This window comes from Hoplias malabaricus, chromosome Y, assembly GCF_029633855.1.
Source record: "Hoplias malabaricus isolate fHopMal1 chromosome Y, fHopMal1.hap1, whole genome shotgun sequence".
In the NCBI taxonomy this organism is placed as follows: domain Eukaryota; kingdom Metazoa; phylum Chordata; class Actinopteri; order Characiformes; family Erythrinidae; genus Hoplias; species Hoplias malabaricus.
Window position 1 is genome coordinate 55136608 of NC_089820.1, and position 14907 is coordinate 55151514.

Sequence of the window (14907 nt, forward strand, 5' to 3'; positions counted from 1 at the left end):
TCTTTAATTTTGACCTGGTGCTATGAGGACAGTTAACACTTATGACCCCGAGAATGCATGTCCAAATCAGTGCATTGGCTTCAAGCACAAAGTACAGATACATTTTAGGCAGCAGAGTGGCATGCTTTAGCTATGCATCATACTGATAATGATTATAAATAGACGACATACAGGGGTCGGACAATGAAACTGAAACACCTGTCATTGTAGTGAGGGAGGTTTCATGGCTAAATTGGAGCAGCCTGGTGGCCAATCTTCATTAATTCCACATTGCACCAGTAAGACCATGTGCATCCAATGGTTCAAACATTGTGTCCTGAAGGCGGTGCCGTGTATCAGGACGACAACGCACCAATACACACAGCAAGACTGGTGAAAGACTGGTTTGATGAACATGAAAGTGAAGTTGAACATCTCCCATGGCCTGCACAGTCACCAGATCTAAATATTATTGAGCCACTTTGGGGTGTTTTGGAGAAGCGAGTCAGGAAACGTTTTCCTCCACCAGCATCACGTAGAGACCTGGCCACTATCCTGCAAGAAGAATGGCTTCAAATCCCTCTGACCACTGTGCAGAACTTGTGTATGTCATTCCCAAGACCAACTGACACTGTATCGGCCGTAAAAGGAGGCCCTACACCGTACTAATAAATTACTGTGGTCTAAAACCAGGTGTTTCAGTTTCATTGTCCAACCCCTGTATGTGGTTATGATATTTCTTGGTTATAAGGTTATGATCGATTTCTTGGCAGATCATCTATGTTTATCAAGATTAATAACTGAGTAATTAGGACTTGAAGGGGTTAAACTCCAGGCTTCAGATGTCTGTGCTGTGTTACTGAGTGTGTGTGTGTGCGTGTGTATATGTGTGTGTGTTGTAGAAAGCCCTGCTGGACAGCTGTAATGGTCGGGTGGTGAACAGAGATGAGATGAAGACTCTTCGCAGCTCCTTCGAGAAAACAGAGGAAAGACTGAGAGAAAGAGAGAGACAGCTGGCTGCAGCTCAAGCCGAAAACCAGGCGCTAAAACAACAGGTACCACACACACACATACACACACCTACAAACCCAGACACACATACCATACTCTTTTATACACCAGTATGTTTCTGCTTGGTTCATATAATATTATAATACACAGTTAAAGCCACCATAACACAGTTCTGTGATATTTATTAATCTCTACAAAGACTTAGATACACTCTTTAAAAATGGACTGTGTGTGTGTGTGTGTGTGTGTGTGTAGTTGGAGTCATCTCAGGAGGCCAGTGCCCAAGCTGTGAAGGAGATGAATGTTAAACTGCAGAAGCAGTATGAGGAGAAACTGCAGGAACAGCAGAGGAGGCACAGAGAAGAGATTCAAGCTCTACAGGTACACACTTTAACACAGGGATGTTCAAGGGCCACACTGGGATTTAACAGGCGGGCAGAGAGGTGGCGCCACCTAGTGGAATGCAAGATAATGCAGAAGAAAGGTGAAATGAATGCGGTTTTAGGACAATTTTGTAAATACTCAGAGAGCCAGATAAAACAGGGCCACCACTGCTATAACATTAAGCCATTACATAGGCTCATAAACTGAAAAGGAAAATGACACACCTGAAGGCCCAAAAGAAGACAAAGACTGGACTGGGGTTGGATTGCATTGCTGCAGCAGGGCTTGAATTACTATTTCCTACAGTCGTAAACTCTGTCATACTCTGTATAGCCATTTGTACTGTAAAGACTTGCTATTTTTATTACAAAGTGGCATTGACAAACCCACCGTGGACCGTTTGTCACGGATCAGTACTGGCCTGAGGACCACCAGGTCCATTTCATGGTCCATAGCTTAGATGTTGAGAATCCCTGCTTTGTTTGACTGCAGCTCCCTCTAGTGGCACTTTAAAGTAAACAGACATTTGAGACGTTTTGAAAAAAGGGAGTGTCACCAAAAGCTCAAACTGAAAGTGAAGATCATTATGGAACAGAGGGTTCAACTCCTCGTTTTTTAGAAGCGTACACAGATGTAGGATGTGTTGAATGTGGCCGCTGTGTGTTCTGACCTCTCCCAGGCCCAGCTGGAGGAGTATATGAGGCGTCTGGAGGAGGCGGAGGAGAAGGTGAAGCACTTGGAGCAGGAGATTGCTCAGAGAGATCAGAGGATCATTGAAGTGGAGCGGCTGCTGGACTGTATGGCTCAGGTCTGTAGTCTTAAGTAGTGGCCTCTACATCACATGTTTGTAGCAGAGCAGGAAGTGGGAGAACAGAGGGTCCAATAGCGCCCCCTACAGTCATGACACTTTTATTACAACTGCTGAAACTGAAATACACTCTGGTCAAAAGTTTGTGGGCATTTATTTGAAAATGAAGGGCAGTAAAAGTAAGTTTATGCACCTTTTACCCCTCCTGCTTACACTTATCTTCATATATTAGCTGAGGGCGGAATGGTGGTGCAGCAGGTAAGTGTCGCAGTCACACAGCTCCAGGGACCTGGAGGTTGTGGGTTCGATTCCCACACCGGGTGACTGTCTGTGAGGAGTGTGGTGTGTTCTCCCTGTGTCTATGTGGGTTTCCTCCGGTTGACTGTCTGTGAGGAATGTGGTGTGTTCTCCTTGTGTCTGCATGGGTTTCCTCCGGGTGACTGTCTGTGAGGAGTGTGGTGTGTTCTCCCTGTGTCTGCGTGGGTTTCCTCCGGGTGACTGTCTGTGAGGAGTGTGGTGTGTTCTCCCTGTGTCTGCGTGGGTTTCCTCCGGGTGACTGTCTGTGAGGAGTGTGGTGTGTTCTCCCTGTGTCTGCGTGGGTTTCCTCTGGGTGCTCCGGGTTCCTCCCACAGTCCAAAAACACACGTTGGTAGGTGGATTGGCAACTCAAAAAGTGTCCGTAGGTGTGAGTGTGTGAGTGAATGTGTGTGTGTTGCCCTGTGAAGGACTGGCGCCCCCTCCAGGGTGTGTTCCCACCTTGCGCCCAGTGATTCCAGGTAGGCTCTGGACCCACCGCGACCTTGAACTGGATAAGGGTTACAGATAATGAATGAATGAATGAATGATTGATTTGAGCTGCCTCTGCTGGTAGGATGATTTAACTGCAACTGTTAAAAGATAATACTAAATGTAACAAGTTAAGAAAATATGTTAAAATGAAGCATAATAAACAGAGCAGCCCTGATTGTATCCTGATTTTTACCACTGCTTAAGACTGTAGCCTAAATTGCCTTCCACTCGATAGAAAACATTTTATATCTTGCATTCTTGTTTTTGTTTTTGTATTCCAGGAGAAGAGTCAGCTCACAGAGAAACTGTGCGACTGTGAAAAGCGTCTGCGGACCTTAAATGAAGACCAAGTAGACTCAGGCATTGTTAAAAAGTAAGCAGTGGTCTTCATTAGACATGTGGTGTTTAAATGGCTCATGTCCTACAGTTTTAATGTCATTTGCTAGATATGCACCAAAAAAAACATGCTTCTGATGACAGGGTGTTTCACTGCAGGTCCGAGCAGGTTCAGCTACAGAAAGAGGCATCAGAACTGAAAGAGAGAATAAAACACCTGAACGACATGGTGTTCTGCCAGCAGAGGAAGGTGAAGGGCATGATAGAGGAGGTGAGATAATATACGTCACACAGATATCGATATAGCTCGTGCTAAAATGATTCACTCTGTGTATTCATTAGTTTATTGAGTGTATTTTCTTCTCTTTTTAAGGTGGAATCTCTGAGGGCCAGTGTAGCCCAGAAGGACATGTACATATCAGAGCTGCTGGACAGGATTGCAATAGTGGAGTGTGAGGTAAACACAGTGGGAAAAGGTTGCATGTTTTTCTTTAGACTCCCACCTGCCTTGAATCATCCGAACATGCAGAGAATGCCACTGGACGGAGGATGACTGGAGCCTTCTGGAGCCCAACACTATTCTGCCTGCTGCTGTTTCCGGGTTTCATTTGCTTTTACTATCATTTCCCAACACTGCACTCTGAGAGAAACATGCCAAACAAAGTGTTTTGTACTGTGAAGTTTGACAACATTAAGGACTAGTGAGGCTTGTGTGAGTTCCCAAATAAATCAGAAAAACGCGGTAGCTTTTTAATGATTACGCCCCTCTAAATCATCTCAAATGCATATCACGGATACCATACGGACCAAGTGTATATTTCATTACACGACAGCTGATTAAATCATGTTTAAAGCTGGAAAGGGATCATCACTGGGGCCTTATAACAATATTAACATATCACACTTCAAACCAACTACATACTGTGAAGCAAGTTATTTATAGCTAAGGTGTCTTGAATGATCATGATATTATATATTTAACATATCGTGCCACCCCTAGTCGTCTAGTCACATGACCAACAAACCAGCTTCACAGCAAAGAACAGCATTATACGTTTGGCATGAAAAAGCTTTTACTCTGAAAAACAGTGTTACTTTGAATTTACTTGATTAAATGTGTCCGTAAGTTCCACATTAATGAAAAAAATGTAATCAACATTCATTTTATTCATTCATTCATTGTCTGTAACGCTTATCCAGTTCACGGTCGCGGTGGGTCCAGAGCCTACCTGGAATCATTGGGCGCAAGGCGGGAATACACCCTGGAGGGGGCACCAGTCCTTCACAGGGCAACACACACACACACATTCACTCACACACTCACACCTACAGACACTTTTGAGTCGCCAATCCACCTACCAACGTGTGTTTTTGGACTGTGGGAGGAAACCGGAGCACCCGGAGGATACCCACGCCGACACAGGGAGAACACACCACACACCTCACAGACAGTCACCCGGAGGAAACCCACGCAGACACAGGGAGAACACACCACACTCCTCACAGACAGTCACCCGGAGGATACCCACGGAGACACAGAGAGAACACACCACACACCTCACAGACATTCACCCGGAGGAAACCCACGCAGACACAGAGAGAACACACCACGCTCCTCACAGACAGTCACCCGGAGGAAACCCACGCAGACACAGGGAGAACACACCACACTCCTCACAGACAGTCACCCGGAGGATACCCACGCAGACACAGGGAGAACACACCACACACCTCACAGACATTCACCCGGAGGAAACCCACGCAGACACAGAGAGAACACACCACGCTCCTCACAGACAGTCACCCGGAGGAAACCCACGCAGACACAGGGAGAACACACCACACTCCTCACAGACAGTCACCCGGAGCGGGAATCGAACCCACAACCTCCAGGTCCCTGGAGCTGTGTGACTGCTATACTTCATTAATGTGGAACCAATGCACATTTGAACCAAGTACATTTTTAAAGCAACATTTATTCAGTGTATGGACAAGTCCTGTGAGCTTGTCTGATTGTTTCTGTCTCTGATCGTGTGGATTCCGGTCTGACTCTCATCTGACTGCTGTGGTCTGCTCCTTCTCCTAGAATAATGAGTTAGAAGACAAGCTGAAGTATTTTATGTCTGTACAGAGCGCAAAAGAGAAAAAGCCCCTCACCAGAGACATCGGAGTTGGCCGTGACTTCCCCGTCAGGTAATTACTGCTCCATCACCTTATCCACAGAGAACTATCATACCCCACTGCTTTAGTTTCTCTCAGATATGGAGAGAGTGGGCATATCATTTAATGTCCACAACAGTCCCAGCAGCTTCAGAATTACCTTTCATATGTGTTTTCCTTTACAGCCAAACGGACCCTCGGGTCTCTGAGGCTCCAATCCTGACAAGACCAGCTCCACCAACCCCGAGACTCCCAAGCAGACTTGACTACAGTCTACTGCGATACACGCCTCTACAGTACAGCAGCTATCTCTCTTCACAGACACGGGAAATTGCAACCAGTACGACAGAAAACACAACGGAATCCTGTCAAGCTGAAACCTGTGCTGAAGAAATAACATCATCAACTTCGTCATCATCAAACTCAGAACTGTCGACCTTAAGTAACCGAGCCAGGACGAGCCCCTCCAGAATCTACACACCTTTCATGAAGCTAATGGAGATCACAGCGAAAATAAATATAGATTGAGTCAAGTACATGAAGTGATGTAAAGCTTTGAAGCGTTTGTATTTTTCCTGTTCATTTTGTAACATATAAATTATCTCCCGATCTGTGAATAAATTATTATATTATTTTAATAGCCAGTTTAATGCACTTTCCACCCTTTTGTTTACAAATATATTTCATTGTATGGTTTTCAGTGAGGAATGTTTTAAAGCCTTTTAAGTTTTAGATATTTTTTTTTCTTTCTTTACAATATTTTGGCTAGCTTACTGAAATATAAGTTTGTGTAAAATCTTTTCACGTTTTACACATTCAGTGCTTAATACTTTGGGTCTTACACTGCACTGCGAGAGTCGATGTGGTGCCTAAAGGGGAATTCCATCAAATATTTTAAATTTTTACCTGATTAAATTGTCATTATGTAAAAAAAATGTCATTATGTATAGTTTAATGTGAAACGCTGTTTGAGAATAGTTCCAAATTGTATTATTAGGAGCGGCACGGTGGCGCAGCAGGTGGTGTCGCAGTCACACAGCTCCAGGGACCTGGAGGTTGTGGGTTCGATTCCCGCTCCGGGTGACTGTCTGTGAGGAGTGTGGTGTGTTCTCCCTGTGTCTGCGTGGGTTTCCTCCGGGTGACTGTCTGTGAGGAGTGTGGTGTGTTCTCCCTGTGTCTGCGTGGGTGTCCTCCGGGTGACTGTCTGTGAGGAGTGTGGTGTGTTCTCCCTGTGTTTGCGTGGGTTTCCTCCAGGTGACTGTCTGTTAAGAGTGTGGTGTGTTCTCCCTGTGTCTGTGTGGGTTTCCTCCGGGTGACTGTCTGTGAGGAGTGTGGTGTGTTCTCCCTGTGTCTGCGTGGGTGTCCTCCGGGTGACTGTCTGTTAGGAGTGTGGTGTGTTCTCTCTGTGTCCACGTGGGTTTCCTCCGGGTGCTCCCACAGTCCAAAAACACACGTTAGTAGGTGGATTGGCGACTCAAAAGTGTCCGTAGGTGTGAGTGTGTGAGTGAGTGTGTGTTGCCCTGTGAAGGACTGGCGCCCCCTCCAGGGTGTATTCCCGCCTTGCGCCCAATGATTCCAGATAGGCTCTGGACCCACCGCAACCCTGAACTGGATAAGACTTACAGATAATGGATGGTATTAATAGGAACCAGATATCTGAGACTTCTGCAGAGAAAACAATTAAAAGGTTACGAATCCGCACCCTGATATCTGAGACATTGCTTTACAGTGGCTTTGAGATAAAGTCAATAATTTTTTTATTCACCCATTAACGTTTTCACAATAAACTCCTAGGAATCACCTACATTTCAACAGCTGAATTATGCAAAACTTTAGAAAAATTGGTGGAGTTCCCCTTCAGTGTAAGTGTGCCAGACCATTTTCACTGCCAGACCCCTCCACACTGCCAGTGTAAGAGTGTATTTCTGAGGGAAGTCCAGTAATAAAGAGATTATTCCAAAAGTCTGAGCTTCTGACCGGATCATTCTTAAGAACAATCTTCTATAATAACTACTGTAGCGCCATCTAGAGGAAAGCAAGAGATATCACAAAGCTATATTACAACACAACACAATATACACTGCTAAATAATACCAATGACTCTAGAAATACTAGCTTTCAACAGTCATTGATTTATACACATTTTAAATATTTAATCAATATCTTACTCTGTGCTGTACTTAACAAGAAATTAGATTCAGTAGTGAAAAACAAGGAGCCCTGATTTTAACCCTTCAAAAATAACGTAAGTTGAAAGATAAGGGCGGAGGCAAACGACGTCTGAGGGCTGTTCGGGGTTTGTTTTTTCATCCAAATAAGTTCCTAGCTAACACGCTCCACTTAAAACTCACGTTAACGTTCATAAACACTACAAAACATATTCATTAATGAAAATACGGCGTCAGGTTCGTGTTTGTTTTGTCCATTATGTTAAACAGCGAATATAAGTATGAAGTCGAATCAGGAAATATATGTTTTAATGATAAATCCCGGGTTTTTAAAAATATAGATATTTGTATGAACAGAATTTGAATAAAATTTAATATATTAAAAATTAGAAAATAAATAAGAGGAATGAATCAATGTGCAAACGTATTTTAACTTAGAATAATTTATTTGAAATCCGGTTGAGAGCGAGTTTGGACTTTTATTTTGAAAATGAAGCACTCTGTGTCCTGTAGCTGTGAGTGGTGTGTGTTGATCTGTGATGGTGGTCTGTTTTGGGAGCTTTAGATGGTGGGTTTGTGGTATATTTGTGGTATTAGAGCTGTGAAGAGTTTACAGTTTGTGAAGGTGCTGTATGTGTTCGGGCCGGTGCAGTGATGTGGGGTTTAGGGGGTCTTCAGGGAGAGTTGAGCAGCAGGAGCAGAGAGCAGCTCCTGGAGACACTCAGCAGACAGGAGAAGTTACTCAGTAACAAGTAAGAGTGTATCCTCATTTTCTCATATATATTTACTCTCTCTCTCTCTCTCTCTCTCTCTCTCTCTCTCTCAGCCTTAAAACGGCTCTGTGAACGTCCGGTCTCAGCCTGAATAATAGGGCTGTCCGATAAATCTACTCTAGTCATTATCGCGATAATAACCGTTACGGTGCTGATATCTTATTGAGTCAGTTGTAAAAATAATTTAAAGCTCAATTTCTTACATAAAAAAAATAATAGAGAATTAAACGTAAGCAAATGGTCATCCCTAATGATTTTTTTTTTCTTAACCATTTAAAAAAATATTTTGTAAGTTGTTGATTTCTTCTAATTTCCTATGCTTTGTTTTTACATTTCTTGCTGCTTGATTTTCACTGAACAGACTTTTGAACTTGCTGTCGGTTTTGCTGTTACACCGCAGCTTTAAATTTGAGTGACAGCTCAGTCCTCCAGACGGCATTCAGTTCATCCAGTGCATGTATTTTGATTGGAGCACTGAGCTGTCACTCAAAACTCATTAGCCAATGGGAATCACTCCTGAGAAAACCTGCCCACGTAAGAGGTGGTGATAATCAGGTCAGTGATAATGAAGCAGAGAGCACTGTAAATAAAAAGACATTATATTAACTCAGTCAAAGCCAATAGTTTACACAATAACAAATAATTGTTGTGTTATAAGCATTATGTTTAATTTTTATTCTCTCTCAAATTCTTATATATTCTTGATATTTACCATTTTTTCAAATTTTTTAAAGCACAAAATATTTTTAAGGGCCATATCACCCACCCCTACTCTTTAATACAGCTAAAGGAAGAAGAGAATGAGGGATTAAAAAAAAGGTACATTGTACTCCTCTCTCCAGTGTGCTCTCTTGAGGACTCCTACAACTGTAGACAGGTAGTGCACATTCATGTGCGTTGGGAGGTGGCCTTGAAAGTAATGCTGATGGTAGAGGGTGGGTTTGTTCTAGGGCTGGACGATATGGCCAATATTTATATTTCTAAATTTCAGTTGATATGATATAATTACCTTATCGATATAAACAACATAAAAGCCACAGATAAACAGCCTGGAACAAACAGGAAACATGACATAACCCTCAAACATTCATTATCTGTAACCCTTATCCAGTTCAGGGTCGCGGTGGGTCCAGAGCCTACCTGGAATCATTGGGTGCAAGGCGGGAATACACCCTGGAGGGGGTGCCAGTCCTTCACAGGGCAACACAGACACTCTCACTCACACACTCACACACTCACACCTACGGACACTTTTGAGTCACCAATCCACCTACTAACGTGTGTTTTTGGACTGTGGGAGGAAACCCACACAGACACAGGGAGAACACTCCACACTCCTCACAGACAGTCACCCGGAGGAAACCCACGCAGACACAGGGAGAACACACCACACTCCTCACAGACAGTCACCCGGAGGAAACCCACGCAGACACAGAGAGAACACACCACACTCCTCACAGACAGTCACCCGGAGGAAACCCACGCAGACACAGAGAGAACACACCACACTCCTCACAGACAGTCACCCGGAGGAAACTCACGCAGTCACAGAGAGAACACACCACACTCCTCACAGACAGTCACCCGGAGGAAACCCACGCAGACACAGGGAGAGCACACCACACTCCTCACAGACACCTGGAGGAAACCCACGCAGATACAGGGAGAACACACCACACTCCTCACAGACAGTCACCCGGAGGAAACCCACGCAGACACAGGGAGAACACACCACACTCTTCACAGACAGTCACCCGGAGCGGGAATCAAACCCACAACCTCCAGGTCCCTGGAGCTATGTGACTGTGACACACTACCTGCTGCACCACCGTGCTGCCCACACTCAAACTTAAACAACTACATTGTTAAATTGAGGGCAGTGAACTGGGCAGCGCTTTGTAATGAAGTCAGTCAGTGACAGATGCTGTAAATGATGTGCACTGAAAATCTGAAAATGTGTTTAAAAAAGTATCATTGTTATTAGAACATTTTATATTGCGATATATATTGATATTGAATTATTGTCCAACCCTAATTTGTTGTCATGGATATTTTCAAAACCTAATTCCTATTTGCTGGTTTCTACAAATGTACATATTCCATCGTTAAAGGGGGCGGTGGCGGTGGTGGTTCTCTTTAAGTGAGAGCTGGAGAACACAGTAGGAAGTGAAAATGTTGTGGATAATACCTTCCCTACAATCACATTTAATGTTATTTTTCCTGAAAATGTCTCCACAGGAGGTTCATTCAAACTCTTCCTGATAAGGGCAAGAAGATTAATGAATTTGTGGAGAAAGTGCGCCAGGCACTTAAAGACTTGGAAGAAGAGGAGAAGAAGAAAGCCGGTTTATCTGCGATTGGAACAGAATTTCAGGCCAAATACCAGCAGGCTTTTACTCAGCGCAGGCATGTGGCCTCAGACACATTGTGTTCTGAGAGAGGAACTCTTAAAAACAAGGAACAGTCAGTAGAGTGTGTGAACCCATCCGACATGGTGGGAGCCAGTAGCCGTTTGGAGGCTCCAAGGTCCCTCAAAGAAAGCACTGAAACTCTTGAGGCTTCCAGTAGAGAGACAGCCTCCTCTTTAACCGCTGACGGCGCAGGAGACACTGACCTCACTGAAGTGTTTAAACGGCTCACTCTGTCAGAGGAAAACACCGGCCCATCCAAAAACTCGCCTCCTAGAAATCCCTTTTCTGCCACACAGTCTCAGAAGAAGCTCCATTACATAGACGTCTTGGAGAAATCAGAGACCAATGTGAGAAAGGCAAGATACAAACCAAATCAGTGAGTACTTACATATAATACACACTACAGTTTTTCCACACACAACAAACAAAGGGTGCAAAAATGCCTCTGAAATATTCATATATTTATATCCATTGCATCATTTACAGTTGTATGCTCTTTAAAGGGAGAGTGCTAAAATGCCCAATGTAAAAGGAACGCTTACCCACTTAGAGTTATTACAATGTGTTTCTTTTGTCTCAGACTACCTTTAAAATCTGGTTCTTCCTCGCCTGGTCAGTCTTCTGGAAGTACAACTCCACTCTCTGCTGAGGCTCGGAGACAGAGGGACAGAAAGCACCTGGATGACATCACTGCCGCTAAACTTCCTCCACTGCACCACAGTCCAGCCCAGCTTCTCTCCCTGGAGGAGTCAGTCACTCTCCTGCAAGAACAGACTAGAAAACAGCAGGTAAATCAAAGTCATTTGTCATACGCTGTTTGCTATATGGGCGGCACGGTGGCGCAGCAGGTAGGTGTCGCAGTCACACAGCTCCAGGGGCCTGGAGATTGTGGGTTTCCTCCGGTTGACTGTCTGTGAGGAGTGTGGTGTGTTCTCCCTGTGTCTGCGTGGGTTTCCTCCGGTTGACTGTCTGTGAGGAGTGTGGTGTGTTCTCCCTGTGTCTGCGTGGGTTTCCTCCGGGTGAGTGTCTGTGAGGAGTGTGGTGTGTTCTCCCTGTGTCTGCATGGGTTTCCTCCGGGTGACTGTCTGTGAGGAGTGTGGTGTGTTCTCCCTGTGTCTGCGTGGGTTTCCTCCAGTTGACTGTCTGTGAGGAGTGTGGTGTGTTCTCCCTGTGTCTGCGTGGGTTTCCTCCGGGTGACTGTCTGTGAGGAGTGTGGTGTGTTCTCCCTGTGTCTGCGTGGGTTTCCTCCAGGTGACTGTCTGCGAGGAGTGTGGTGTGTTCTCCCTGTGTCTGCGTGGGTTTCCTCCGGTTGACTGTCTGTGAGGAGTGTGGTGTGTTCTCCCTGTGTCTGCGTGGGTTTCCTCCGGTTGACTGTCTGTGAGGAGTGTGGTGTGTTCTCCCTGTGTCTGCGTGGGTTTCCTCCGGTTGACTGTCTGTGAGGAGTGTGGTGTGTTCTCCCTGTGTCTGCGTGGGTTTCCTCCGGTTGACTGTCTGTGAGGAGTGTGGTGTGTTCTCCCTGTGTCTGCGTGGGTTTCCTCCGGGTGACTGTCTGTGAGGAGTGTGGTGTGTTCTCCGTGTCTGCGTGGGTTTCCTCCAGTTGACTGTCTGTGAGGAGTGTGGTGTGTTCTCCCTGTGTCTGCGTGGGTTTCCTCCGGATGCTCTGGTTTCCTCCCACAGTCCAAAAACACACGTTGGTAGGTGGATTGGTGACTCAAAAGTGTGTGTGTGTGTGTGTGTGTGTGTGTGTTGCCCTGTGAAGGACTGGCGCCCCCTCAACTGCACATCTCAGTTTTCTCAGCAGGTGTTCATTGTGAACAAAGCAGGCCGTCACTGGCCGGTTTACTTAGGGTCCAGCTTTTGTTGATATACTAAAATGTACGTGTTTATATGAGGTTTTTTTTTCTTTCTTTGTGTGTTTTTCAGGAGTTGCAGGCCAAGCTGGCTGCCCAGAAGCTGGCAGATGGTCTCACTATTAGTATGAGCAGCTACAATCCTGAAGGTGGCACTCTAGCTACATACAAGGAAATGCATGACGACGTCGATCTCTCAGATGTAGACTGATGCAGAGGCGGGTGTGACTAGGAGTGCTTTGAGTCCAGCGTTACTACCTGAGCTCCTACCTCAGCATAAACAGAGCGAGAGAGGGAAAGAGAGAGTGTGTGTGTTTCAGGGGAAAACCACCTGGACCGGAATACACAGCATGAACCGCTTTTTATGGCATCTTCCAAACAGGTGTGTCCTGGAACTGAATCACAAAGACGTTTATCCAGTGGGTTTAAGTACAGAATGTTTCAGATAATGACAAACCTACAGTTTAAAAGTGTCTGACTGCTAATGTGCTGAAGAACAGACTTCTCTGTCATCACTTGTTTATCTGTCCTATAAATATTGGATGATCATTGGCAACTTGTAATAATTTTATGCTTTTATTTATACTTAGAAAACAGTTTATTAAAAAACACAACTTGCAATAGAATCCAAAGGCAGTGGCTTCCTGTCTCTCCATTGGCGTCTATTGTAAGCACACTTTGAAAAAATTGTGTATTCTGTATTCCCACTGCTCCTGCACAGAAATGCATAGTTCTTTTTAATTTTCCCTCCTGTGAAGTCCCTAATTAACTTGTGGCGAGGTTATTAACCCGTTCTGAGCTGTGTCAGGTCTGTGAACCGTGTTTCAGTTTCAGAAAATAACAATGCGAATAACAACACAATTTTTTTTCAAAAACCTAGTCAAAATAAATAATATTGCCAGCGTAATCCTGTGATCTGACCTGTCGATTTTTACCCTCTGTTCCCAAAAATCTCAGCCCCAGAGGAGCCAATGTGGAAGCACTTAAAGCAATGTCATATGAGAGCAACAACAACAACACGAGAGAAGTTTAATTTCTGAAAATGTTTTGTTAACCCTCCCCTCGGTTTGATTAGAGTAGAGAGGCGGTCATCTTTAAAGCCTGTGATGTTATCAGTGCAGAAATCTGTGACATGTCTCCAGTGATTAATATATGCAGTGTGAGATACTGGAGCTTGAAAGAATTGGCCCAATTACCGAATTACATCTGGACTGCATTTAGATCGTGTTACCGTGGCGAGTGGTAGAGCGTGATGGGATGGCAGCAGACAGACATGACATACGACGAATACAATTCCCGCTTTTAACGTGCAGATAAGAAACGCCAAAGGCCACAAAACCCTCCAGCTTTCATTCACAGTAAATCTCTCCAACCCTCTTAATGTCAGAGGGGCATTTCTTTAAGGAGGGTTCAGGAATCTTAATTAGGACGCTGGAAGAGGAGTGTTATTGAAGTTTTTTTGACGTTTTGCCCGAACGTTGTGAGGAGAAAGGACTCCATACGTGGAGACACAGGCATCGGTTTAGCTCTGTGCAAGTCAAAGGCCTAAATCCTCACATTCTTGCCTCAGTCTGGGTCTCTGTGTTACGTAATCGTACATAGATTTGCTCATGTGGTTTCTAACACTGTTATCTAAGACTATTACCTAGTGATGCAAAAATGCTGACATTTTGTTACAGACATGACATTATTTTGAGTTCTGTGACAGCAGCAATGCACTGGTTTCAAAAAAATGACCAGTGAATGTGAAATTGCTGAAGTAAAAGCAGATTAGTTAGAATCAGTGTGTTCTCTCTGTGTCTGCGTGGGTTTCCTCTGGGTGACTGTCTGTGAGGAGTGTGGTGTGTTCTCTCTGTGTCTGCGTGGGTTTCCTCCGGGTGACTGTCTGTGAGGAGTGTGGTGTGTTCTCCCTGTGTCTGCGTGGGTTTCCTCCGGGTGACTGTCTGTGAGGAGTGTGGTGTGTTCTCCCTGTGTCTGTGTGGGTTTCCTCTGGGTGACTGTCTGTGAGGAGTGTGGTGTGTTCTCTCTGTGTCTGCGTGGGTTTCCTCCGGGTGACTGTCTGTGAGGAGTGTGGTGTGTTCTCCCTGTGTCTGCGTGGGTTTCCTCCGGGTGACTGTCCGTGAGGAGTGTGGTGTGTTCTCCCTGTGTCTGCGTGGGTTTCCTCCGGGTGACTGTCTGTGAGGAGTGTGGTGTGTTCTCTCTGTGTCTGCGTGGGTTTCCTGCAGGTGACTGTCTGTG

General features: G+C 45.0%; 2 protein-coding genes across 4 annotated transcripts in view; both read left to right on the top strand.

Annotated features, from left to right (window-relative positions):
* Nucleotides 1–7404, top strand: part of LOC136679430 (myocardial zonula adherens protein-like) — a 25366-nt gene extending 17962 nt beyond the window's left edge. For 2 of the 3 annotated variants that reach the window (XM_066657944.1, XM_066657946.1), the window contains 8 exons: nucleotides 882–1034; nucleotides 1246–1371; nucleotides 2054–2182; nucleotides 3253–3344; nucleotides 3467–3578; nucleotides 3681–3764; nucleotides 5394–5500; nucleotides 5653–7404. In XM_066657944.1, the coding sequence (XP_066514041.1) occupies nucleotides 882–1034; nucleotides 1246–1371; nucleotides 2054–2182; nucleotides 3253–3344; nucleotides 3467–3578; nucleotides 3681–3764; nucleotides 5394–5500; nucleotides 5653–5995 (1146 nt within the window). In that variant the 3' untranslated portion in view covers nucleotides 5996–7404. The remainder of the gene's footprint in view (nucleotides 1–881; nucleotides 1035–1245; nucleotides 1372–2053; nucleotides 2183–3252; nucleotides 3345–3466; nucleotides 3579–3680; nucleotides 3765–5393; nucleotides 5501–5652) is intronic. The other variant, XM_066657945.1, reaches the window with a different exon arrangement.
* A 720-nt stretch (nucleotides 7405–8124) lies between these two features.
* On the top strand, nucleotides 8125–13566 carry LOC136679431 (DNA-directed RNA polymerase II subunit GRINL1A-like). Its single transcript, XM_066657947.1, has 4 exons — nucleotides 8125–8387; nucleotides 10647–11195; nucleotides 11400–11607; nucleotides 12743–13566. Exons 1-4 carry the CDS (start codon nucleotides 8290–8292, stop codon nucleotides 12878–12880), a joined length of 993 nt encoding a protein of 330 aa, XP_066514044.1. The 5' UTR covers nucleotides 8125–8289; the 3' UTR covers nucleotides 12881–13566.
* Nucleotides 13567–14907: the final 1341 nt, after the last annotated feature.

What these genes read in the sequence shown, in the direction of transcription:
- LOC136679431 (XM_066657947.1), top strand. Translation starts at nt 8,290, where the DNA reads ATGTGGGGTTTAGGGGGTCTTCAGGGAGAGTTGAGCAGCAGGAGCAGA. An exon ending in GCAAGATACAAACCAAATCA is followed by an intron (nt 11,196 to 11,399) that starts GTGAGTACTTAC and finishes CTTTTGTCTCAG; the next exon opens with ACTACCTTTAAAATCTGGTT. An exon ending in AACAGACTAGAAAACAGCAG is followed by an intron (nt 11,608 to 12,742) that starts GTAAATCAAAGT and finishes TGTGTTTTTCAG; the next exon opens with GAGTTGCAGGCCAAGCTGGC.